Raw genomic sequence first — 26,624 nt, 5'->3', positions numbered from 1 at the left:
TCCTTTAATTTTCCCATTTTAAGGGGGAAACAGACATTGGATATATTTGTAATCACCTCCTTTTTATACTCAGTGAAAACTATATTAGATATTATCAAAAACATCTACCAGTTATCACAAAAAACATGGAATGTGTGCCCTTTAATCCTCAAAAAAGCTATGTGACACCATATAATGGATTCAGTAAAACTGAAACAGATTCTAGTCAATATTGGAATAGCTGGTGTCTATATCTACCAGTAAAACTTGACCACTAAATCTAAACACATACTTGATCTTAGTTTTTAGTATCAAATGAATATAATATTTAGTAGAAATTAAAAATAGTACTGTACAATAGTCTTGAGGAACAAATGTTGCACATACAGGTGTGCGCGCAGGGCGTGACCGCGGCCAGTGTAGGTGAGAGTGAGACAGAGAGACAGAGAGAGCATGCGTGAGACAACAGCTCTTTCACAGCGATTATAACGAGAAAAGAGAGGGAGAGGGAGGAAGACAGATTAAGCAGACTGAACACAACTGTTGTTTTAATCCTCTGAGCGGATAGATTTAGATGAAAAAAAAAACAAAAAACTACTGGTTTGGAGAAGAGCAGCCATATTGCATGGACCTTTGGTGGAATAACAAGAGTCAGTGGAGCGGGAATAAGCGGAGTTCAGAAGGAAACGTCCAGACTTCACGATCCGCTCAGCAGCCCGGCTGACGCTACTTTTACAGCACACTTTTCTGTCTAATTCGACTTTCTCCTGTTTATTATTTATTTATTTTATTATTTAGATAGTGTTAACCAACATTGAAAGATGAAGGACCGACTGGAACAACTAAAGGCGGTAAGTGTGTGCTTATATTTCTTGTGAAGTAAACGCGCCATAAAAGCTCGTATTCAAACCGCTCTACAAGTGTATGGGAATGACATTACGTAATGGAGTTTGTCTAAAACCTCCATGTCAGATTCAGTACTGTTAGAAGATGATCACAGTATGAATAAGGAACATTTGTAACTTTTGTACTTCTGTTGTTTACGATTGTAACTGTTACACCAAAAATGAGTAACAGAGAAATTAAAATGCGTCTAAAATAGAGTATGTGAATGAATTATCCAACTAGTGCTGACTAAATACAGCCATATGAAGTCATATTGTAATAGTGTAAGGACGGAGTGAGACAGTGTTGGACAGCTGATGTGGTCACCTGACTCATGAAGGGGGTCACGGGCCTCTGGGAAGATGGGGGATGGGGTGAGGGAGATGATGCTGATCTTCAAATACTTATTGAAAAATATAAAATACAAATAGATTGAGTTTGCCTTCCATTCTGTAGCCACACTAACCAAAAAATACCATGTTTTTTTGGATGTGTACCATGATACAGTGGTTTTTGGACATGCACCATGGTACTACCATAGTTCTGTTTTGACAAATGTTATGCTTTTTGGACATTTACCATGATTCTTGGATGCTAACATAGTTTTTGCCCATATGCAATGTGGTTAAGTGTTACCATTTCTTATATGTACCATGTTTTTCAGACATATACCCAATACCGCCATTCTTTGTATAAAATATACCAACAATGCGATGAAGAGCGTAGCGCCAATCACCAAAACATATAAAAAAACTATCCAGGTGTGTCGATCCAGGCTCAACGCTAAGGATTTTATTCTGTAGGCCCTTTTGGGCCAGTGGTTAAAATTTTTGGCCACACCAAAAATGGAAATAAATATGTAAAAAATAAATAAATAAATAAAAGTTTTGTTGTTGTTTTGACCCATTTAACACTGTATTCTAATAAATAAGCCACCAAAATTTTAGATACCGGTAAAATTTCACAATTCTTGATTGATTCCAATTTCGACACCACAGCAAATACTAGCTTAGTACAAACATTATTGAAATGAGTCTAAAGTAATAAAATAAGAACAAATTAAACAATTACAAGCAACAGCTCAAATAAATACAACAGAACAAAGATAAAAATTAAATAAGCAGTGTTTTAAGTTTTTCAGGTAAGTATTTAGGTACAGAAATTGAATAATCAAATGTAAAATAACACTGCATCTTCACTGTATGAATATAGATTAATCCTTGTTAAAGGTACAAAAGTAATTTAGTCAAGAGCACTGAGTGATTTTCACTGTTTTTTGTCATTTGATTACATTAATGACACAGACGGCAGCAGGAATATTAGGCTGCTGTCATTTTAAGACCGAATGATATACAGATATAAAGGATGCAGTTTATATAAATTTGTTATATGTTTAAGTGCATATTTACAGTCTATTTCCTTACATTCTCATCATAAATAATCTTATATAACCATTTAAAATAAATTAACGAGACCTTTGGCAATATCATCATTGTTTGTGATTTTCATGAAAATAATTTACAGAAAATAACTCATGGTTAAGGTTAGGCTTTTTGCTATGTGCCATGTTTTTCAGACATATAACCCGATACTATGTCTTACCCCTCCCACTTCTGGTAGTTTCACTGAGATTTCTTATCCCGTGCGAATTGGCCATTAATATTACAGATGTCCTGTGGTAAAATTACATTACTCCATCTACCCTTGTAAAACTAATCCTGTCCGAATAGTGCTTAAGAGGTGCCATATTTTCAGACATGTGCTTTGGTACTACCATGTTATTGGACATGTATCAACTTTTAGGTATTGTTCCATGACCTTACAATATCATGGCAGTATCATGATTTTTTTTCAGGCAAATTGAAGTATGCACTAAATTCTGATACATGACTCTAGTATATCAGAGTACTGTTGGCAGGGGTTATTGAGGACTGAGTTTGTTTGGGTGTCAGATTTTATGGGCAGGGTCAGAGGTGAGGATTTGTTTCTGTGGCGACTCTGCCCCAGTCAAATACTTCTTTAGTTGACTCTTTTACCTGAAGCAGCCTGCCTGGCAAGAGGAACTTGTGTGCGTGTGTGCCTATGGCCGAACCTTATTTACATTAGTCATAGTTTTGTTTCCGTGCTGTTTTGCATACAGGCAATCTCACTCGCTCAGTTTTTTATACTTGCCTGCTACTGGTTTCTTGTTTTTGGTAAGGTAAAATAATATAATAATACGTTTTTTACACTTTCTGGTGTTTTCTCGTGCAAAACTCGCTCACAAAAAGCTGAGATGGGTGGTTGCCAGGGTGTTGCTATATGGTTGCTGTATCTAGGGTGCTATGGATGGTTGCTAGGGTGTTCTGGCAGGGTTACTTATTAGTCCAAGTCAAAAATGCCCTTGCTTAATGCTGCCTTCACATGCTATTGGTAATTATAATAAAAATAAGAGTTTCCTAGGTAAAAATTGCACATGAATGCCCTCTGATGTTGTGTTTACCACTGCGAAGTTCGGAAATAATTTTGATACCCAAATTCCCGAGATGGGGCGAGCCATAAACTTTAAACATGGTGGAGGGGAGAACTACTGCTGTGACAGGTATGATTTATTAGCTCCCCCCCCCCCACAACAGCTAAATCGTCTTGTCATTAAAGTAGTGCATATTTCTATATATGAATAATAATTTTAAGCGTATTGTATGTTTTATACACAGCGAAAATAGCCTGCATTTGACCGAAATTACAGAATAATCAGTAAGCGGACAATCTAGATAGCGTTGTGAATGTTTATATGGTTGTCAATACATGGGACACTAAATATAAATTTGGCTTTAATAAAATTTTCCCAATAAACAGGCAAGAATAAACCTGGTGTCCTCCATCATTCCTGTTTCATTCTGACAACAAAGCACTTGAATGCAACAAGCTCGTAATCACGACTTCTAAAGTTGGAATTATGAAATGTGAAGGCAGCATTAGTCACTACAATTCTGATTAGTGTTACAATTAATAAACAAAATAAAATAACTTTTTTTGTGAAATTAAAACTAAAACTAGAAAAACTAAACAAATTCCAGAACAATTCCAAAATTATCTAATATAAAAAACACAAATGGCCACAAATTTTAGTTTAATTGTTTGTAATACAAACAATAGGCTTTGTATATTGTAAAACGTATACAATCTGCCTGCAATAAATATGCAAATGCTACTAATTAGCAATAATATTAGACTGAGACTTTAAGTTTAATTCTTAGGGTTAGGGGGTTGTTCAAATTGTTAACTCTTAAGTGTGAGCAGTAGTATTAGTGATGCTTGTCTTTAGCAAACACCCCTGATAGTTGCTTGGGACTTGTCTGCGTTTGACCCTCTGTGCTAAAGGAAATCCTGTTGAGAAAAAAACATCTATCGTTCTAACCTCTAAATAAATGGGTTTTTCTATCTGTTTGTCTCTGTAATGTTTAACTTGGTGTGGCTGCACTTGTTCTCCTCTTCTTTGCGTGCATGTAAGAGTATTACAAGTACTAAGTACACACACACACACACACACACACACACACACAGTTCGTCTTGGAGCACTAAAGGAACTGTGGGACATTAAACAGCTGAGCGGGAACACTGTGTGAGCGTGACCATTTGTTTTTATGTCCTTCCGGCAACTTCAGTCGGCCTTCTGCTGTAAGTGTTAGCAGGATGATGAGTGAAAAACACTATTATTACAGAATTTACTCTCAGGGTACACTGTAAACTCACTATACTTTAACTTAGTAAGTCTCTCTCTTTCTCTCATGTTCCCTCAGCAGGAAGTCTCTTGTAGGCTTATCTCTCTACCTCAGTTCATAGCTTTTCCAGCACACTGCATTCGTGTGTGTGTCTTTAACCTTCACAAAAAACCCGTTGGGTTGGCAACACATTGTTTATGGTACAAGTAAACTTGAAAAGAAAGCAGAAGTCTTTGTCAGCAGGATAGATAATATTACATTTTGTCACAGGAATAGTTTGTCTCTGAAATTCTTAAGTACAACCTCAGTAAGTGCTTGTTTTCATTATACTGCCTTTTTGTTAGTACTTGGCTGATGGTAAACATATTTTCCATCATACCATCAGTAATACAGGTATCAGTGGTGTCTGCTAAAGAAATAGGATGAGTCATCTAACAATCATCTAACCCTAAGTATTAAACTTGGTAAGTCATTCTGCAACATTCGTGTTTTTAGCATGAATTATACAATTATGGTGGATATTGATCAACTGATAATTAATTTTAGGGCTGCACGAAATATTAAGTGATTTATTACAAACTTTATCGCACCCGATTTGGCAAAGGCTGTTATTATTTTATGCGCAGCTTGTCATAGCTGTACGGCTCTGTGATCAGTAGTAAATGCTTCTCCTTCTGAAAGCCAGAGAGCGCTCTTGGTCAGAAACTCTAAATATGCCCTGCCACAGAAGAAGATAACACACATCATATCGCTGTAGCTGAATAAACAGAAGATTGAAACACTTTGATTAAACATGACGAATAAACACACGACTGCCTTATTCTGTGTAAGAAGCCACATCATCTAACAGAAGGATGCTCAACTGTCGTTATGAAGTGAGATTGGAGTAAAAACATTTTATTAAATGTTGTCTTTTTTTGGACAAGATGTTAATAAATGCTTCTCATGTCTGGAAAGATGTTTGACGCGCTTTGCTTTTTCAAACTCAAACTCGCAGTGCTTTCAGATGGATTAGCATTTGGAGCCATATTTCATTGACAAGCTGCGCATAAAAAAAACAATCGCAGCCTTTGCGATTTCATAATCGCACTAAGAATTGCGTTTAAGTGCGATTTCAATGTTATTTTTTGTATTGTGTGATACATCGTGCAGCCCTAATTCATTTCATGTTATGGCCAGTGTTGGGGGTAACGCATTACAAGTAACACGAGTTACGTAATCAGGTTCGTTTTTCAAGTAACTAGTAAAGTAATGCATTACTTTTAAATTTAGAACAAAATATCTGAGTTACTTTTTCAATAAGGAATGTAAGTTACTTTGTTTTGCCATTTATCGACTGACACCTCTTCTGTCCCCATGCTGAGAGAAATCGGGAGTAAGGTGTTCTTCTCACTTTATTAACCAATGTCTTTGCTGCTAAACTTTGTTGATGATCCAATTCAACCATACTAATAAGCAAAAGTGACTTTAAATAAACATCACATTTGTTTCGTTTTTCAATGTTAAAGTAAGAGTGTTGAATTTCTTTCTCCTGCATCCTATTCTTCTGTAATTCAGAACTGTAGCACAGCTGAAAGTTTTGTTTTGAGCTGCGCCCTCTACTGTACAGGTGTGAATTTGCATTTCCTTCAGACTGAGGCCTATTTATTTCACTTTTGGTGTAAACGAGCCTTAACATTTGCTGAAATAGAACCTTTTTATTTAATATAATTAAAACAAACAAGCAAGCCCAGCCTAGGTGAGAAAAAGTAACACATGTAACGCATTACTTTCCATAAAAAGTAACTAAGTAACACAATTAGTTACTTTTTAAGAGAGTAACACGATATTGTAACGCATTACTTTTAAAAGTAACTTTCCCCAACACTGGTTATGGCCAATATTAAAATTAAGATTCAAACACTAAAAATTAAAATCAGTCATTTTAAATGCTAGATGTGGATAAATTGGAAAAAAAATTTCCTCACCAATACTCACCAAGACTGCATTTATTTAGTAAAAAAAAAAATACAGTAAAAAATAATATTGTAATATTAATATTGTGAAATATTTTGACAAATCAAAATAACTGTAATAATATTGTAGTATATTTTAATATCTTTTAATATAAGAATTATGCTGATGTATTTCTTCAGGATCCTTTGATGAACAGAAAGATCATAATAACAGAATTTATTTAAAAATAATAAATCACGTGTGACATAAGTTTCTTTTACCCAAATGTTTGACCAGTAGTGTATGTCTTAAAAAATTAAATCAAATGATAAAGTATGCAGCAAAATATTGCATATTAATGACAATTTTACTGAAGAATATACAACTGTACTGATATTTTGGTAGAAACTGTGTTTACCATGGTACGTTTTTTTGTAAAATGTTGAATATATCATTTGATCTCTCAGAAATGCTGAATGAGTGAAAGTGTTTAAGCTTCATATGGGGTTTCACAGAGATCCAAAGATATTTGTGTGTGTGTGTGTGTGTGTGTGTGTTTGGCTTCTCTGTGGTGAAGTGACAGAGCCGCAAGTTTGATGACTATAGAGAAATCCTTGAATGGTGTCATAAAGAAGGTGTGATTCCACTGAGACTTTAACCCTTGTGTCTCCTGACATTTGAGTTATAATGTTATCATGCACAAAGCTCTGTTCTATGACGGTGTTAATGAGTTTAATTGCGTCATTTGACAGTAAAGCTATTATTAAAATAGAAAACAGTACCGGTCTCCACATGCTTCTCATAAAACGTCACAAGGCACACCATTCTGTCCTTATGAAGTGCTGTGCAAGTCACACTGGCAGTTGTAACATTGCTGCTAAAATTGCACAAAATCTCAATTTACCCTACTTACTTTCGTAAGGATTTTATAGAGAGATGTGTTATCCATTTAGGAAGACTTTACATACAATAAAAGATTTGACAATTTGCTAAAACAACTGTTTAAGGACGACTTACATTGTGCCTTGTCAGCAGAGTCCTGTAACACGGATGTTTATGTGACGTGGTACATCTAACAACCATAAACTTTAAGTGCAGTTTAATAACATAACCCATTAACAGAAACATAACCAGAACCCAGTTTTAAAGAGAACTTGACTTGACATTGGTTAGACTTGGAACAAGAGGTGAACAATACATCGGTGGCTGATATGTCATTCACTGATGACGTATTCAGTAACTAGTATTATGGTTACCGATATAGCAGGTCATTGTAAACACTAATATGAATATTTGTATTTTGTGTTTTTTGTAATGTAAACTCATGCCTCGGTGTACGTGCAAGTGCACAGCTTATAAACGTGACCTGGAATTATCCAGTGTTTGAGCCATGTTGGCTTGTCTTGTCACTTTGTAAGGATTTATTTAGGATCTGTTTACTGTGTTGTGTTGCGCTTTGGCTTGTTTTAATCAGGATCATCTGCTATAAACAACGATATGGCGTTTTAAGTCATATTCTGTTTATGTTTTCAGTTTTATTTATGTTTTAAGCCATATTCTTCTATTTGTTTTATTAAGTAATAAGTAAAAATATGAAGAAAAAAGTATAGTAGTCATATGACTTAAGGTCCATTCATGTGGGATATTACATTCTATCTGTGCTGTTTTTAAAGGTGTCATATGATGCCATTTTTTAAAAGTTTGTTATTTTGATTACTGGGTGTAAGAGCATAGGCGGAGTGTGAACCATCTGCAGGGTAAGGCTAAGGAAGGAGATGCTTTCGCCTTTAAAACTCATTTAAATAGATTTCCATGAAATAGTTTTAAGTTACATGTCACAGCACAACCTAAGTATTTCAGTATAAACGCTTCCGAAAAATTATTTATTAAAGCATCTACGTTCACAAACCACTGTTAATTTTAACAGAAAAGCAAGCATAAGCCACTGCATGCATGATATGGCATGGAGCGCTCCCTTTATAATCACTAAAAAGCTATCACTCATCTTAGTTCATAGCAATCCGTTCCGTTATAATTACTGAACAGTTGCATTGCATTCAAGAAATCACCAGATATGTTTGTGATTGGCTACATTGCTTAACGCTGCAAAAACATGTTGTAAATAGAAACCTTTGATGCTCTCCAGAGCGCAAACACAGATGCACACTTGAGCGTTGGCCAATCTTTTTTTGCCAATATGCTATTATTATGGAGAAAACTGATCCTAGACCAGCAGTCATAGGCAGCTCACTCAGAAGCAGCAGCAGGCAATGGTTTGAGTGAGAAAATTGCATGCTAGTCTCTCAAGCCTGTGGCCATGCGAAGGCTAAGCCTTGCCCAGCCTTATACACGCTTCGCTTCTGAGTAACAGATTAGGTTGACATGCTTTAATGTTCAAAAATTAAAGCATGTAATGTTCACACATTATTTTCACATAATGATTTTTTATTAACAAAATTCAGGAGGAGCAGGTGCAGATAATTAACCTAATTAGCACAAGTGGAAAGCTTTCAGCTAATCAACCAACAACAAGAGGTATATATATATATATACTGCAGACTCACTTTTGTTCATTGACAGTTCATCAGCATCCCTCCACCACCCCATCTCCTCACTTCTAGTTCTATCTATTATTCCCACATCCAGATGGAGTACTCTGGGTTCGGGCCAAAATTCCGAGCTCAGAGCCCTCTCTCCGGACAGCATGCCAAATATGCATAACTCCCTCTATTTAATTATATGTATATGTGAACTTGTGAACTGTACATTATTGCAGCTCCTCTGTGTTTGGCCAAATACTATTGGTAATGTAACGCCCCTTACCATAATCGCGAGCTTCGGCTTCCAAGGCTTCTACAGCAGTTGTAAACGCACATTTAATAATATCATTGGTTTTACCATATCAGTTTGAGCCGAAGTTGGATTCTGAAAATGCGGATAATCAAGCATGACTTGAGCAGAATGTTTCACATTAGTAAGTAGACTTCAATTATAGCTGGTGTTGTATTTTCCCAGGTTTTGGAGCACAAGCAAACTTTTTGGTTGTACTGCTCAGGAACAGCATTTCTTTGTGCATGCCTTTGGGCGAGCATTATGCTAATATTTCACATTGTGACATGGACATTTGAGGAAGTAATATCTGGACTTGAATGCTCGAGGCATTTTAGGCAGGTCTGTGTTAAATAGAAGAAATTGCTTTGTGGGAGACGATGAGCTTTGCAACTTTGTAGATTGTATACATGCACAAACACATACATTACACACTAAAGGAAAAAAAAAACAACTACAACTGAAACGTCTGAATGATTTCCAAAAGAAAGACAGACACAATAGTAAAGAAAACACTATCGCAACTGTTTCATGCTGACTTTAAGATTTGCTCATACTGCCTTAATGTATAATAATATCCAGATCATAAGGTTTTAAACTTTGTGTTAAGCTCTATTTTGTGTCAAGTGAGTGGTTTTGATTGAATACAGTTGCTAATCTGCTAGATGCTCCATTTTAAAATGTTTAAAATGCAAAAAAATAAATTAAATTGGTGGATATCAGCCACAACAAACTTGTGATTATCAATTGTAGTTATTGGCTCAGAAATTCCCAAGACTGGAAATTTCCGGCCATTTTCTGGGGTTACTCAGTGTTACTCCACTAGATATGTAATCAATAGAGTTTAAATATCTTTCTAAATTTGTACTCAATTGTAATTTAGTTTCTAGACAGTGAATTAGTGACAGTAAGTCACTTACCAGTCATAACAATATAAGGGGTGTGTGAAAAGACAGCATCAGATCATTAGGGGCCAAGCACCGAAGGTGCGTAGGCACCTATTGTACACTGTGTGCAGAATTATTAGGCAAGCTGACTTTCTGATCATATTTTTTTTCCAAGCACATTTTACCAATTTCAATCCACATCAATCTTAATAACTACTATTAATAATGTTTTTAATCATTTATAAGTGATATATAATTGTTCATGAAGGCTGGAAATGAAAAACGCTTTATATTCAGGTGTGCAGAATTATTAGGCAGGTTTGCTTTTACAGGCAAAATGAGCCAAAAAAGAGATTTAACTCAGACTGAAAAGTCAAAAATTATTAAATACTCATGAGAAGGACGCAATACTAATGCAATACTAGAAATTGCAAAGTTAAAGCATGACCAATGGACAGCAAAATGCTCATTGGGTCAGCGGGGTCATACAAAAACAGGTGGAAAAGAAAAGACACATGTTAACTGCAAAAGAGTTAAGAATTAAGGTGAAGAATTAAGTGTGAAACCATCAGGAACCCTTTAGTCTCCAGCGCCACCATTTTCCAGAACTGCAACCTACCTGGAGTCTCCAGAAGTGCAAGGTGTCAAGATCTCAGAGACTTAGGTTAGCTAAAGAATCCTAAAAAATGACCCGCTTTTAATAAGAATCACAAGCGGAAGTGTTATAAAATACATGAAGACTGGGTTTTTATAGGCCTTATAGACAGACAGATTGAGAGTGACTCCTGAAGGACCAGCACCACATCCTCTTTTACCACTGTTTGAAGAATTTATCTTCCAGAATCTGGTAGTAAGTTTTGGAAGATCATTTTTAGTCCATCTCTGCAAGACGGATATTTCAGGATTAGAGAGGGACTAAAAGTGAACTCCCACACCTTACTGCCAGATTTTGGAAGATAAATTCTTCAAACAGTGGTACAAGAGGATGTGGTGCTGGTCCTTCAGGAGTCACTCTCAAGCTGTCTGTCTATAAAGCCTATAAAAACCCAGTCTTCATGTATTTCACAACACTTCAGCTTGTGATTCTTATTAAGTGTGGGTCATTTTTTAGGATTATTTAGCTAACCTAAGTCTCTGAGATCCTGGCACCTTGCACTTCTGAAGACTCCAGGTAGGTTGCAGTTCTGGAAAATGGTGGCGGTGGAGACTAAAGGGTTCCTGATGGTTTCACACTTAATTCTTCACCTTAATTCTTAACTCTTTTGCAGTTAACATGTGTCTTTTCTTTTCTACCTGATTTTGTATGACCCCGCTGACCCAATGAGCATTTTGCTTTCCCTTGGTCATGCTTTAACTTTGCAATTTCTAGTATTGCATTAGTATTGCGTCCTTCTCATGAGTATTTAATAATTTTTGACTTTTCAGTCTGAGTTAAATCTCTTTTTTGACTCATTTTGCCTGTAAAAGCAAACCTGCCTAATAATTCTGCACACCTGAATATAAGGCATTTTTCATTTCCAGCCTTCATGAACAATTATATATCATTTATAAATGATTAAAAACAATATTAATAGTAGTTATTAAGATTGATGTGGATTGGAATTGGTAAAATGTGCTTAGAAAAAAAATATGATCAGAAAATCAACTTGCCTAATAATTCTGCACACAGTGTATCTGTTAGATTTCTTCTTCTTCTTCTTCTTTTTCTTCTTCTTCTTCTTCTTCTTCTTCTTCTTCTTCTTCTTCTTCTTCTTCTTCTTCTTCTTCTTCTTCTTCTTCTTCTTCTTCTTCTTCTTCTTCTTCTTCTTCTTCTTCTTCTTCTTCTTCTTCTTCTTCTTCTTCCGCTCTTGAAGTCTATGGCAGCCCATAGAACTGCTTGCGGGAAAGTTGTGAAATTTGGCACACAGTTAGAGGACAGTCTGACCTTTGTCCATAGCAAATTTGGAGTCTCTAACTTAATCCCTCTAGCGCCACCAGCTGTCCAAAGTTGCACTTATGTTTATGCTAATAACCTTTGAACCGTAAGGGCTAGAAACAAAATTTTTTCATCTGATTCCTTGGCTCATGACGATTCAAATTTTTCCGCCATTTTGAATTTTCTGAAAAACCTACTTTTTCGAACTCCTCCTAGGCCGTTACTCTGATTTTCATGAAAATTGAACCAGATCATCTTCAGACCATGGCGACAAAAAGTTATGGAATTCAAGTTGATTCTTCAAACCATTTTTGTAAAACACGCGAACAAATTGTATGTAGTGCTTGCGAAAATAGACATAAGGCTGTATCTCCACAATGCTTTGTCGTATTCAGACCAAACTTCGTACATGTCATCACAAGCATGACCTGAGGCATCATGCAGTGTTTCGGCGCAGTGCCACCTACTGGTGCAGAAATATGAAAAATTGATATTTTTGCTTATAACTTCTGATGGGTTTGTCCAAAAATCATAAATTTGGTCTCGCTGGATTCGGGGCACTCGTTGGACATCATGCCGAGTCGAATGATAACCAATTTTCACATATCGGACATTTTGGCCATTTTGAATTTTGTGCTAAAATGCTGTATTTTACGAACGCATTAGCATATCTTTACGAAACTCGGTATGGGTCATCAGCACAATTCCCTGAAGGAGCCTGAGAAGTTTCGGACCAGCGCCACCTTGTGGTCAAAAGTTATAACAAAATGTACAAAAATGCTAATAACTTTTGACTATTTTAACTGATTGTAATGAAACTTGTCTCAGTTGATTCCTTGGTTCATGCCGAGAACACAGATATCAAATTTGCCATAGTTGGCTGAACTTCCTGTCCACCATATTGTTTTTCTTTAAAAACCTACTTTTTCGAACTCCTCCCAGTCCGTTGTTCCGATTTTCACCAAAATTGAACCGTATCATCTTCAGACCATGCCGACAAATAGTTATGGATTTCAAGTCGATACGTCAAACCGTTTTCATATACCGGAGCAACGAATTTGAGGCATGATGCAAAACCCACTCTTGAAGCTGTATCTGTGCAATGCTTTATCGTATTCAGACCAAACTTGGTACATGTCATCACAAGCATGACCTGGGGCATCTTGCATTGTTTTGGCTCAGCGCCACCTACTGGAGTTGAGATATGAAAAATGGCTATATTTGCTTATAACTGCTGATGGGTTTGACCAAAAATCATAAATTTGGTATCGTTAGATTTGGGGCATCATGTTGAGTCGAATGATATCCAATTTTCCCATATCGGCCATTTTGAATTTTATGCTAAAACACTGTATTTAACAAACGCATTAGCATATAGATACGAAACTCGGTATGGGTCATCAGGACAATGCCCTGAAGGAGCCTCAGAGGTTTCGGACCAGCGCCTCCTTGTGGTCACAAGGTATAAACAAATTTACAAAAATGCTAATAACTTTTGACTATATTAACCGATTGTAATAAAACTGGTCTCAATTGATTCCTTGGGTAATGCCGAGAACACAAATATCAAATTTGCCATAGTCGACTGAACTTGCTGTCCGCCATATTATTTTTCTTTAAAAACCTACTTTTTGAACTCCTCCTAGACCGTTGCTCCGATCAAACGACATGCCGACAAAAAGTTATGGATTTCAAGTCGATACATCAAATCGTTTTCATATACCGGAGCAATGAATTTGAGGCATGATGCAAAACCCACTCTTGAAGCTGTATCTCTGCAATGCTTTGACATATTGACATCAAACTTTGCGGTTGTCATTGTCAACTCACTCTATACCATACCGCATGAATTTGGTCACAGCGCCACCTATTGGTGGAAGTGTTAAACCTGTAAATCTTTATTATTGACTGTATATGTGATTTTTCAGCTTTTTTAGATCCTAAAATAGGTCTTTAATTGCTCACTGTTGCAGTTGGTCTGATGCTCACGGCCGTGTTGGCTGGCTTGTTGTGCCGCTTTTGTGCTTGGCCCCGTAATTGCTGCTTGCAGCTATATTTAAAATATGTCTGATATTTCCTTGTCTTTACATGATATTTTTATTATCTTTTAAGTATTGTCTATATATATCACGCCACATCCTGTTTCTGGCCTGTTTCTACCACAGTTAGGCTTCCGTTGCATGTATTTAGGTCACTTATAAAAAATTTAGCGACAAAATAATTCTTATGCTGTATGTTTCAGACATGCGATCATGATGACGAAGACGTTGAGATCGCCGTGGACAATGCTGCTTTTATGGATGAGTTCTTCGGCCAGGCATGTTCTTCTGTATATTTTACACTTTTGATGTGCTTTGCCTGAATGTGTGTCATTGTGGTTTTTAAGTGACCTTGTTTCTTTGTTTCAGATTGAAGATATCAGGAACAGCATTGATAAGATTGATGAGAATGTGGCCGAAGTGAAGAAACTTTACTCAGTTATTCTTTCTGCACCAACGTCAGACCAGAGTAAGACACATTCACATGTGCAACATGACCCAGTTCAACACTGTTTTCCATTGACTGGTAGTAACCACTGAGTAACATTTGACATAGACTCTGAGCTCTGAAGATGACTGGAGTCATATACAGTAGCAGGGCCATAGCTAGGGTGTCCGTGGCCCTGGTGTGGATTGTTGCTGTGAGCCTCCTCTCGGTTGAAATCGCATTCCATGTCTTACAACATTTATTAATATTGCTTAAAAGGATAGTTCACCCAAAAAAGAAAATTCTGTCATCATTTACTCACACTTATGTTGTTCCAAACCTGTATGAGTTTCTTTCTTCTGTTGAACACAAAAGAAGATATTTTTAAGAATGTTAGTAACCAAACAGTTGAGGATTGCCATCGTCTTTATGAGTGCTATTTATTCATATTAAACATCAATCATTTAAAAAAGTTAAACATTTTAAATACTTACAGTCTACACAACAGTCTCCGTGCTCACAGCGTCACAGATATTAATATTTTAATGATTTATAAAAGATGAATCATTGTCTGGCCATCTGGAATTTTGATATGGAGATAAAGGTTGTAATTATATATTTTTTGTAGTATTACACCACATCGTGTATGTATATTAGCACCATTTGTTGTTTTCTTGTGGTATGAGATAGAGCGTTAGGACCCGGAACCCGCGTGACGTCAGACTTAACAACCGGATAGTGGACTTCAATGGCCTCCAAAGGTCAAAAGGTCAAAATTACAGTTTCAGTGCAGCTTCAAAGCGTTCTACACGATCCCAGACGAGGAATAAGGGTCTTATCCAGAGAAACCATCACTCATTTTTTTTTAAAAATTAAAAATTATATACATTTTATCCATAAACGCTCATCTAGAACTAGCGCTCTTCTTCTTCCTCTCTATTAGAATTCCAGCAGTGTAGACGCTGTTAAGTGTATTACTGCCCTCCATAGGTCAAAGTTTGAACTAATTGTTATATACTTGCACTAGCGTATTGTATATGACAATTTAGTTCAAACTTTGACCTGTGGAGGGCAGTAATACACTTAGCAGCGTCTACACTGCCGGAATTCAAATAGAGAAGAAGAAGAGAGCTAGTTCATGATGAGCATTTATGGTAAAAATGTATTTTTTTTTTTTTAGAAAATGTAATATATTTAATATATGTATGTAAAATAGAAAAAAGGTATTTTAAAATGCAATAATTTTACAACATTTACTATTTTCAATGTGTTTTTGAATAAATAAAGCCATGGTGAGCAAAAGAGTCTTACAAAAACATTCTCTTACTGAGGCTAAACTTTTGAACGGGTATGAAACATAACTCCATTAAGTCTTCTTAGCTATGAAAGAGGAACCTCTGAACAACAAAATATTCCTATGGGAGTGTTTAAAAATTACAAAACATGCACAAACCAGCGCTATTATAATCTCCTTTCATCTCTACATACTTATACCTCCCCTTCTGTTTTTTCTCTGCGAACAGAAACGCAAGATGATTTGGAGGCGCTAACTAATGACATCAAGAAAATGGCCAACAATGCTCGTAACAAACTGAAGAGTAAGTGTCCTTACATGTGTGCTGGCCTGCTTTGTGCTTTTCTCATTAGGGCAAAAAACTAGGACACACAGAACAAGGTTTGGCTTCTCAAACACTTCTGACCCAGAATAATGTAAGCCATTTATCCACCTTCATGAATGCAGTGTTTACCCTGAGTCAGTGTTATTTCAGGATCATTGAGATACTATTGTAGTTTTATTTAATATTAGGATTCATTTTTATTTTTGTATTTTCCGTTTCATTTCCATTTTAGTTAAAGTTTTAGTAATTTTATTGTGGTTTCTGTAATTTTTTTTTTATATGTCTATTTTTAAATAAATTGTTATTTCCGTTTTAGTTGTTTCTGTACATCAAGTTTTTAATATTAATTTTTTTCAGTTAATGTTAATTTTATTTCAAGTACTGATTTGAATGTTTTTAGTTTTAGTTGTAGTTAACGCTAATAACCCTGCCCTCTGTGTATATGTCCGTACAGCCATTGAAAGGAATCTCGAGGCAGAAGAAGCGGAAAGATTATCGGCCGACATGAGAATACGCAAATCGCAGGTGAGTCAGCATCCCACTCACATAACACACACACAAATACACATGCTCAATTAACTCTGCGCTCATGTTGCCCCGCCAGCACGCTGTTCTTTCCAGGAAGTTTGTTGATGTGATGACCAAATACAATGAAGCTCAGGTGGACTTCAGAGAGAAAAGTAAAGGTCGCATTCAGAGACAGTTAGAGATCAGTAAGTGTTGCCCGCACGCTCACTCCTGACTAAACACCAGTGCATGAGACAGACCTTATTAAACATGACCTCAGCCTCACAGTGTGCAGCGAACAACACGTTTCTTTCACAGGGTTGTGGTTGAAGCGTGTCAAACTGACGCTGTGCTATTCCCCTTTTTTGTCTTTGACTTGCTTTTGTTCTGCTTCTGGCTCTAGCTGGTAAAGCCACCACTGATGAGGAGCTGGAGGAGATGCTGGAGGGAGGAAACGCAGCCGTTTTCACAGCAGGGGTAATGCGTGCATTTGTGTGGATCAGGAGACCTCAAGAGGACTTAAAATGATTTAAAGTCCCCCTGCAGTCAATAATTTTATCCCTTAAAACTTGTATCCCTTAAAAAAACATTTTTGCTGTGAAAATAATTTCTTCATGCCTTACAGTTGTTTTAATGTAACTCTACACCTACACACTCCACTGCTTCATTTGGTAAACGCAGATCCATGAATATGCAAATTAGTCCCCGCCTCCACTCAATCACACCAGCTCAGACTATCTGATCCTCTTGGTCAGCTGTAGTAAACGCTACACAATGACAAGTGGAAGTACTGGTGTAATTAAGTCACATTTGTTTGAACCAGAAACTAATTCAAAAGAAGAGGAATTATACAGGCAGGCCCGGTTCTTACGGGGTGCTTACGAAAGCATTATACTGTTATAGTATTTACATATTTACGAAACAGATGTGGCAAGCGCTCCAGTGCTTTTTTGTGTTTGCGCTCTGGAGAGCGTCAAATGTTTCTATTTACTATGTGTTTTTGCATTTGTGATCAATGTAGCCAATCACAGACATGTTTGTTGATCTTTTGAATGCGGTGACCAATAAGAGGTGTTTAAGTTAGTCAGAATCCACTCACCGGTTAAAACGCGTGAGTTTTTGTTCAGTACTGAGTTCAGCATGCATATCCTCTCATTAACAAAGTGTAGACACAACATAAAAAAGAGATTAATTGTACAGTGTAGACAACTTTATTGATTATAACGGGACTTTGTGAGATCTCAAACTGAGATGAGTGACAGCTTTTTAGTGATTATAAATGAAGCTGTCTTTGCATGCTTTCTAGGCTATATATAATACATTCAGAATTTGAATAAAAGTCAACACATAACAATAACTGATAAGATTAACCCTTGCCTTGACTATGCTATCAAACCACTGAAAATGTGTTGCTAATGTTACACAAACCATGTTCCCATTTGCCATCTCAGAATCAGACAGCTGCCTTCTAAGAATCAGCATTCATAGAAATAATGATAGGAAAAGCCCCGCCCCGCACGATTACATATTTGCGATTGTAGGAAATGGGCAGTTTCAAACAGTGATTTTGAGACTGTCTTTGGTACACTGTAGTTTTAAGGAGAAAATCCTCAGCAGTGGTGTTGACTGAATTTGCACATTGTTTATCTTGAAGCATATTAAAAACACCACACATACATATAAACAACATTAAAAACTTGATTTACACCACAGGGGGTCTTTAAAATATAATTGTAATATGGTAAAACAACTACAAATCAACATATTTCTTATTTTATTTCACCCCTTTAATAACACAGTTCTTTGAAAAACCAGAGTTCCAACAGCCTTGGAAAACATGGATATATGAGGCAGCCTAGTTTTAAAGGTGCCCTAGAATCAAAAATTGAATTTACCTTGGCATAGTTGAATAACAAGAGTTCAGTTCAGAACAGGTGAATCTCAACATAACACTGACTGTTATGTAACAGTCGGGATCATTAATATGTATGACCCCAATATTACACAAGGGCAGCCAGTATTAATGTCTGGATCTGTGCACAGCTGAATCATCAGACTAGGTAAGCAAACAAGGACAATAGCGAAAAATGGTAGATGAAGCAATAATAACTGACATGATCCATGATTACATGATATTTTTAGTGATATTTGTAAACTGTCTTTATAAATGTTTCGTTAGCATGTTGCTAACGTACTGTTAAATGTTGTTAAAGTTACCATCGTTTCTTACTGTATTCTCGGAGACAAGAGAGCCGTCGCTATTTTCATTTTTAAACACTTGCAGTCTGTATAATTCATAAACACAACTTCATTCTTTATAAATCTCTCCAACAGTGTAGCATTAGCCGTTAGCCACGGAGCATAGCCTCAAACTCATTCAGAATCAAATGTAAACATCCAAATAAATACTATACTCACATGATCCGAAGCATGCATGCAGTATGCATGACGAACATCTTGTAAAGATCCATTTGAGGGTTATATTAGCTGTGTGAACTTTGTAAATGCACTGTATTATAGTCGAGAGCTTGGGGGGGGCAGGGAGCGCGTGATTTAAAGGGGCCGCAGCCTGAATCGGTGCATAGTTAATGATGCCCCAAAATAGGCAGTTAAAAAAATTAATTAAAAAAAAATCTATGGGGTATTTTGAGCTGAAACTTCACAGACACATTCAGGAGACACCTTAGACTTTTATTACATCTTGTGAAAAAAAGTTCTAGGGCACCTTTAAAAGTGTGATTTCTAGACCTGGATAAGTCATGTAAATTAATAAAATCTTAAAACACCATTTTTATAACATATTTTTTTTTTTTTAAAGTTATGTCAAGCTTTAAAATATTGTATTGGGTAGAAAAAAGAACCTTATCCTTAATCTTTATCCAATAATTCACAAAACAACTGGAAAAGTCGCTGTAAAAATTCATTGGTTTAAAAGAATGGGGTGCCTGAAGAACATTTTAGCTCTTAAAATGGTATTATTTTAATTTTAATAAAAAATTTTAATTGAAAATGTAATGTTTAATTTAATAATAATTATTTTCAAAATCTTTACGTTGCCGAATTGGTGGCACAAAATAAGATTTTGTTTATATTGACCACCTCTAATACAACAAAAAACTTACTTTAAAATATTAAAATATGCTGACTCAGGTCAGCCTAATCAGCACAGCTAGCAATATTTTGTCACAGATGTAACATTTGAATGATTCATTGTTTCCTGTGATTGTGGTTTCTGTGTAAATACACCCTTATCTCATAGCATCAATGCAGCTTCTGTGCTGACTTTACAGCAGTAGAAAAGTAGCCCACCCACACCCTTTATAATGCAAATGTAATGCAAACACAATACTTTTTAGTTACATTTTATTAGAAAGAACATTGTAACATTTTGCTTTTAGTAGTGTTTTCTTAACACTGGTTACATCTGTGGTATGTGTTGTAGATGTTTAACTGGTCACAGATGGTGAACACCACTAGGCTATGAAAATTTGAGTTTGAGAAACTTGTGTTAGACCATAATGTCACCATAAAATTTTGAGACTCAGACCAAGACATCAAAAAATGAGACTCATACTAAGTTAGTGTCTCAAAACCAGGACCACAAGATCCAGACTCCATTTCTAGTGTACGTGGCCCTTGCACCTGTGACCATTTACTCCAGTGTCCTAAAGTCATTGGATCAAATCATCCCACACTCCCAAACTCTGTCAAGTATGAATATTTCATTCTACATCCTGATAAAACTGCTGTTTGTATTGCAGATTGTGGATTCAGGGATCTCTAAACAAGCGCTGAGTGAGATTGAAGCACGTCACAAAGACATTGTGCGTCTGGAGAGCAGCATAAAGGAACTGCACGACATGTTTGTGGACATCGCCATGCTGGTGGAGAGCCAGGTACACCTTGCCTTTCATCACACGCATCTGTTTGTCCAACATTTTCTCCATCCTTTCATACTGTCATTGTTTTCTAACTTTCCCCTCATTGTCATGTATTTCCTTCTCTTTCTGTGTCTGTTGTCTGTAGCATCCTTTCCTCTCTTCCTCTTTGTTCAAACTCGTTCTGTTGGTTTGGTCTCTTGGCTGCTAAGCCATATGCAACTGGTCGGAGTGACTTCCCCATCAGCCCTTTCTTTCGCATGTGAGTGTTCTCTAACTCCTCTTTGTTCGTACCTTTTTTATTTCCCTTACTGCCTGTTTTCCTCTCATTCATTTTGCTTTGTTTGGTCACGAACTTCATACACCCATTACACCTTCAAGATTTGTTTAGAAGAAACTAAAGTCAAAAGCTGTTTTCCAAAACCCAGTGAGTTGCTTATCTAGACAACATTTTAAGCATCATAAGAACACTGAAGGTAAACAGTCGGCAGCGAAATTATACTTATAATTAAATAAGTTACCTTTGATGATTCTTTGACGAATAGAAAGTTAAAAAGAACTGTTTATTTGAAATAGAAACATTATAAATGTCTTTACTGTCTTTTTTGATCAATTTAAAGGATTAGTTCACTTTCAGATTAAAATTACCCCAAGCTTTACTCACCCTCAAGCCATCCTAGGTGTATATGACTTTATTCTTTCTGATGAACACAATAAGAGATATTTTAATAAATATCCTGACGCATCCGAGCTTTATAATGGCACTGAACGAGACCAACGAGTATGAGCTGAAGAAAGTGCATCCATCTACATCCATCCATCATAAACGTACTTCAGACGGCTCCGGGGGGTTAATACAGGCCTTCTGAAGTGAAGTGAAGTGAATTGATGTGTTTGTGTAGAAAAAAATATCCATATTATCCAAATCCATCCAAGTTATGAAGTAAAATATCTACCTTCCGCCAGACCGCCTTTCGTATTCAAGTTACGAACAAAGTGTTACACTTTTTCCGTAAGTTGAATAGGGAAGGCGTAGGACGTAGCGTAAGCTTTTTGAACTGCAAGAGTTTTACACTTTCTTTGTACGCTGAATACGGAAAGCGATCTGGCAGAAGCTAGAGATTTTATTACATAACTTGTTAACTTTCGATTGTGTTGATCAGAAAGAAGAAAGTCATATTCGCCTAGGATGGCTTGAGGGTGAGTAAAGCTGAACTAAAGTGAACTAATACTTTAATGCATCCTTGCTGAAAAAAAGTATTAATTTATTTCAAAAAACCTTTTGAACGGTAGTATATAATTCGCGCATGAGTGATCATGTGCTGAGTCGTGTTTCAAATCAATTACGTATTAGTTCCTTAGAGGGCAGGTGTCTATGTAGACCTTTGCAGTGAGGCAGATCACAAGGTTTTGGAGCAGAGCTAAAATAATGATAAATTAAATCCACATGATCTAAAGAGCTCTGATACAATATTGACCAATCCACCATTATTTTGCTTATTAACTGCTTGCTATGGAGGAAAACTGAAAGGTAAGATTGGGGTATTTTTCTCTAATAAATCAATTTGATTCTAGTTCCTGTTCTACAGAGCATCAGCATTGAGTAGGGCAGACCGGGGCTAGTTGTCACACTTTTTACTCCAGTGAATCAGAGTGGGCTTGTTTTTGAAAGACCATTTCTATATAGCCAAGTCTAGACTACAAAAATATATTGAGCATTTCTACATTATTGTACAGGAAAATGTTACAGTTCATTAAACACATTGACTGTTTAAGACTAGGATCGGAATAACTTCCCTGTGTGTCAACTAGCCCCCGTCTCCACATCTATGTGTGAAAGACACCCTATATGTGTATGTTTTCATTGTTTGTTTTTTTTTCATATGTTTCAGGGCAACATGGTTGATAACATTGAGGTGAATGTGGGTAAAGCAGTCGATCATGTTGAAGCTGCTAAGACTGAAACCAAGAAAGCAGTCAGGTATCAGAGTAAAGCCCGGAAGGTACGGACCTCACCTGCCGCTCAATCTGACCTCACTATAACAGTCTCTGTGGTTTCTGCTGTTTCTTTTCTCTTCCTTTTTTGCCCCCACCTCTCTTTTTCTCTCTCTGCCCTCTCTGTTTCCTCTTCTTTTTCTTTTGCGTTCTCTCTTCTTCACCCAAAATCCATTGTAGGGTGGTATAATTGACAGGATTGAGAGCAACATGGACCAGTCAGTGGGTTTTGTGGAGCGGGCTGTTGCTGACACTAAAAAAGCCGCTAAATATCAGCAGGAGGCTCGACGTGTGAGTTCATGATGATTATCAGGCCTGTCCCGCCCCTCTGTTCCACCCTTTCCCTAAGATCCTTTGTACTGTGTCCAAACCCTATGACGTTACACTTAGAGTCACACACAAACAAACTCAGTGATTAAGACTAATGCTTATACGCCCTGAAACTTCCCATTACAGTGTATTTCAGGTAATAAAATAAACATTAAGCCACGTCTTCATATATATATATTTTCATATATATTTATTTTCATATATATTTATTTTCAATATATATGAGAGATTTGACTGCACACTCACTTGCAGAAAGTTTTTATTGACCAATGTTTCAGCACTAAGCCTTTGTCAAGGTATAATTTCACTCGGAGTAAAGAGAGCATAAATAGACAATCATTAACAGGTGCATACAATTAATCCCAGTTAAATATACAATCAGTCAATTAATCACTCTAAAAAATTGTCAAACAAAACATGACAAGAATAAATGTACAACAACATTATCCAGTAATCATCAATAGAAACAACATCACCAACATCCAAAAAAAAATTCACAACAAAGGTTTATTTTTGCCTTTATTACGATAGGAAGGTAAGCAGACAGGAAGCAAAGTGGGAGAGAGAGGGGGACGGGATCAGGAAAGGTCCAGGGAAACTTGGTTCACCCGAAGTGCAACGATGCTAAATGTCGGTGCGCTGCCCACTAGGCTATCGGCGCAGACAGTTTTCATGTCATATTAACGGCAACAAAATGTTTGACACATTACATAACTCACAGACATACTGTGTTGAAATTTGACGAAAAACAGCATCTTGTGTTGTGAGTGAGAGCATTCTGTGGCCTGTCTCCATCTGTTAGCACAGCAATTTTGGCCTTCTTGCCACTTTTATTGATGCAGTTAGTATAGAAAACACAGGAAATGATGCGGGGAAGGAGGAACAGGATCAGAAAATTTCCCAAGACAGATTTGAATAACCCTTATAGTAACATTCAAGCCATAGCTACCCACAGACAAGATCTTATTAGTTCATTAAGTTCAAAATGAAATCTAAACTGACACTGTTTGCTTAATTCACAGTCCTTATTGTGAATGATTCATCTGTGAACATGTATATAAAAATATAAAACTGCTCCGCCTCTGAAACTACTTCTCTTAATTGTCATTTGTACAGGTACAACAAGAATTTTTTACTTTTTTGTATTTTAAAGGGACAAACCACCCAAAAATGAATATTCTGTCATCATTTTCTCACCCTCATGTCATTTCAAACCTGTATGACTTTCTGTCTTCTGTGGAACACAAAGGAAGATGTTTTGAAAAACGGTGGGAACCAAACAATATTGGACCGCATTGACTTCCATTGTATACAAAAAATATCTTGAAATATTTTCTTATATGTTTCACATAAGAAAGTAAGTCATATATTGTGAGTAATTGATGACAGAGTTCATTTTCATTTTTTGGTAACCTATCCCTTTTAAATTTATGATACCTGTATGCATAAAATTATATTAAAAAGTTCTTTAAAGAGATATGTATTAAGACATAAACAAAAGTACAACAAATGCAATGATTAAACATGAACATTTATTGTACATGGAATCAATTGAGCAAGGCAGTACAAAGTATTACGATATATTAAATATTAAAGGGTTAGTTCACCCAAAAATTAAAATTCTGTCATTTATTACTCACCCTCATGCCGTTCCACACCCGTAAGACCTTCGTTAATCTTTGGAATGCAAATCAAGATATTTTTGTTGAAATCCGATGGCTCCGTGAGGCCTGCAAAGCCAGCAATGACATTTCCTCTCTCAAGATCCATAAAGGTACTAAAAACATTTAAATCAGTTCATGTGAGTACAGTGGTTCAATATTAATATTATAAAGCAACGAGAATATTTTTGGTGTGCCAAAAAAAAGGGTGAGTAATAAATTACATTATTTTCATTTTTGGGTGTGAGTATAAGACTGATAGTGAAATGTCCAAAATCTAGGTGTTTGGAAATTGTTTATCAGAGACAAATTCTGAGATTCAGGTTTATGTGAAAAAATATATTATAGAAGTAATATTAATATTATAAGAAATATTATAGAAGTAATTTTGTAACACTTTACAATAGGGTTTCATGTTAACATTAGCTAACTACATCAGTTAATATGAACTAACAAAGAACAGTTGTATTTTTATTAGGTAATGTTAACGATGAATAAGTCAATGATGAATAAGTACTGTAACTAATGTATTGTTCATTGTTTTTGTAATATTACTTAATGCATTAACTAATGGAACATTATTGAAAAGTGTTACCAGTAATTTGGGTTTCTTTCTTTCTTTCTTTCTTTCTTTCTTTCTTTCTTTCTTTCTTTCTTTCTTTCTTTTCACTGTGAACATATACCATGAAATACTGTTTCTATTTTCAGTGCTAGTTTTCTAGACATTAAATGTATTCCATAAATGCAATGTTTAGTCCTGAAATGAATGTCAGTGGAGATTTTCCAGACTCGTATCAGTTTACGTCTGAATAAGTTGTATAATTGTTACTCAAATGTTAAAGTAGATACTAACGGTTGTTTGCATCTGTGTTTTTCTTCACAGAAAACAATTATTATAGTGTCTGTGGTTTTGACTATTTTGGCAGTTATTGCTTTGATAGTGGGTTTATCTGTAGGTCTGAGATAAAGTCTTTGGTGAGTAAATTTCAGAGGAATTTGGTTTTGTAGCTGGGAATGGTGTGGGTGTTTATTATGCAGATATGGAGTTTGGGTGACCAGGATTTTAGTTAATCTTCTCTAGTCTTCATCTGGGATGTCAAGCATGCTTTGTTTGGTCTTTTGGGTCTCCTGGGCATCTGTTGGTTTTAGTGTTGAGTTCTATGTTCTCTGTGTGTTACGGTTCTATTGGGCTCTGGTGTTTCTTCTGAGGGTGAAGGGTTGAAGTTATTGGATGTTTGCTGTTGGATTAATGGATTGTGTTTGTTTCGTCTCTTGTAGAAGATGATCATACTGGGTGTGATTGTTGCTGTTGTGATCATCATCATCATCATCATCATCCTCTCTCAGGTTCTATGATAACCTCTCCATCAGCACATCTCCTCTGTGGCTGCTCACGAACTCTCCTTTATTACAGCTGATCACTTCCTCCTCTCCTTCTCATCCTCCCTGTTTTTCCTTGGAGTTATGAAGCAGATGCTCTGCCCCCTCCACCTGTGGCCTCTCCCTTCATCAGCACAAACCAATGGGAAACTACTCTGCTGGAACCTGGTCGATGGTTAAGGAAACAGATTCTGTTTTTTTTGTTTTTTGTTTTGTTTTTTTGTGAAGGCATGACGGGAAATGTTTAAGGAAATTCTACTACATGCCAGGAATGGCTTTTGAAGGAAGTATATTTTAAATACATGGACAAATCAATGAGCACAGAATAAGGGATTTTTATGAGACTTACAAGGGAAAGGTAACCTCCATTTCATGCCTTTTAATGTTTTTATTGTTTTAGTTTTAGTGTTCTTAGGACCCACTCAGACTTTAATGGCTACATCTAATGGATGAGCTACTAAAATGTTTTTGATCAAAAGGGCTCAGAGACTTAAGCTTCTGTTCAAGGACCTTGTGAAATGAACACAATAAGCTAAGCATTGATGGGTCGTCCAGAATGGAAGCGCACATCTGTATGTTTTTTTAATGTGATAAACTTCTGTATGGGAAAACCAGAATTAACCAAATGAATAAATTACATTATATATTTTCTAA

At 36.3% G+C, this 26,624-nt stretch overlaps 1 protein-coding gene across 2 annotated transcripts; it reads left to right on the top strand.

The window, feature by feature from the left end:
- The first annotated feature begins 368 nt into the window (after positions 1-368).
- Positions 369-26,624, top strand: stx3b (syntaxin 3b). 2 transcript variants are annotated; one of them, XM_048176275.1, is made up of 11 exons: positions 369-830; positions 14,377-14,451; positions 14,543-14,642; positions 16,124-16,198; positions 16,674-16,744; positions 16,824-16,932; positions 17,130-17,203; positions 20,488-20,622; positions 22,497-22,607; positions 25,474-25,565; positions 25,869-26,624. In XM_048176275.1, exons 1-10 carry the CDS (start codon positions 801-803, stop codon positions 25,555-25,557), a joined length of 864 nt encoding a protein of 287 aa, XP_048032232.1. In that variant the 5' UTR covers positions 369-800; the 3' UTR covers positions 25,558-25,565; positions 25,869-26,624. The 2 variants fall into 2 exon arrangements, with proteins under 2 accessions (XP_048032232.1, XP_048032233.1); XM_048176276.1 differs by lacking the exon at positions 25,474-25,565.

Source organism: Megalobrama amblycephala, linkage group LG23, assembly GCF_018812025.1.
Source record: "Megalobrama amblycephala isolate DHTTF-2021 linkage group LG23, ASM1881202v1, whole genome shotgun sequence".
NCBI lineage: Eukaryota > Metazoa > Chordata > Actinopteri > Cypriniformes > Xenocyprididae > Megalobrama > Megalobrama amblycephala.
Note: the sequence above shows the minus strand (reverse complement) of the source record. Positions and strands in the feature narration are given on the sequence as shown.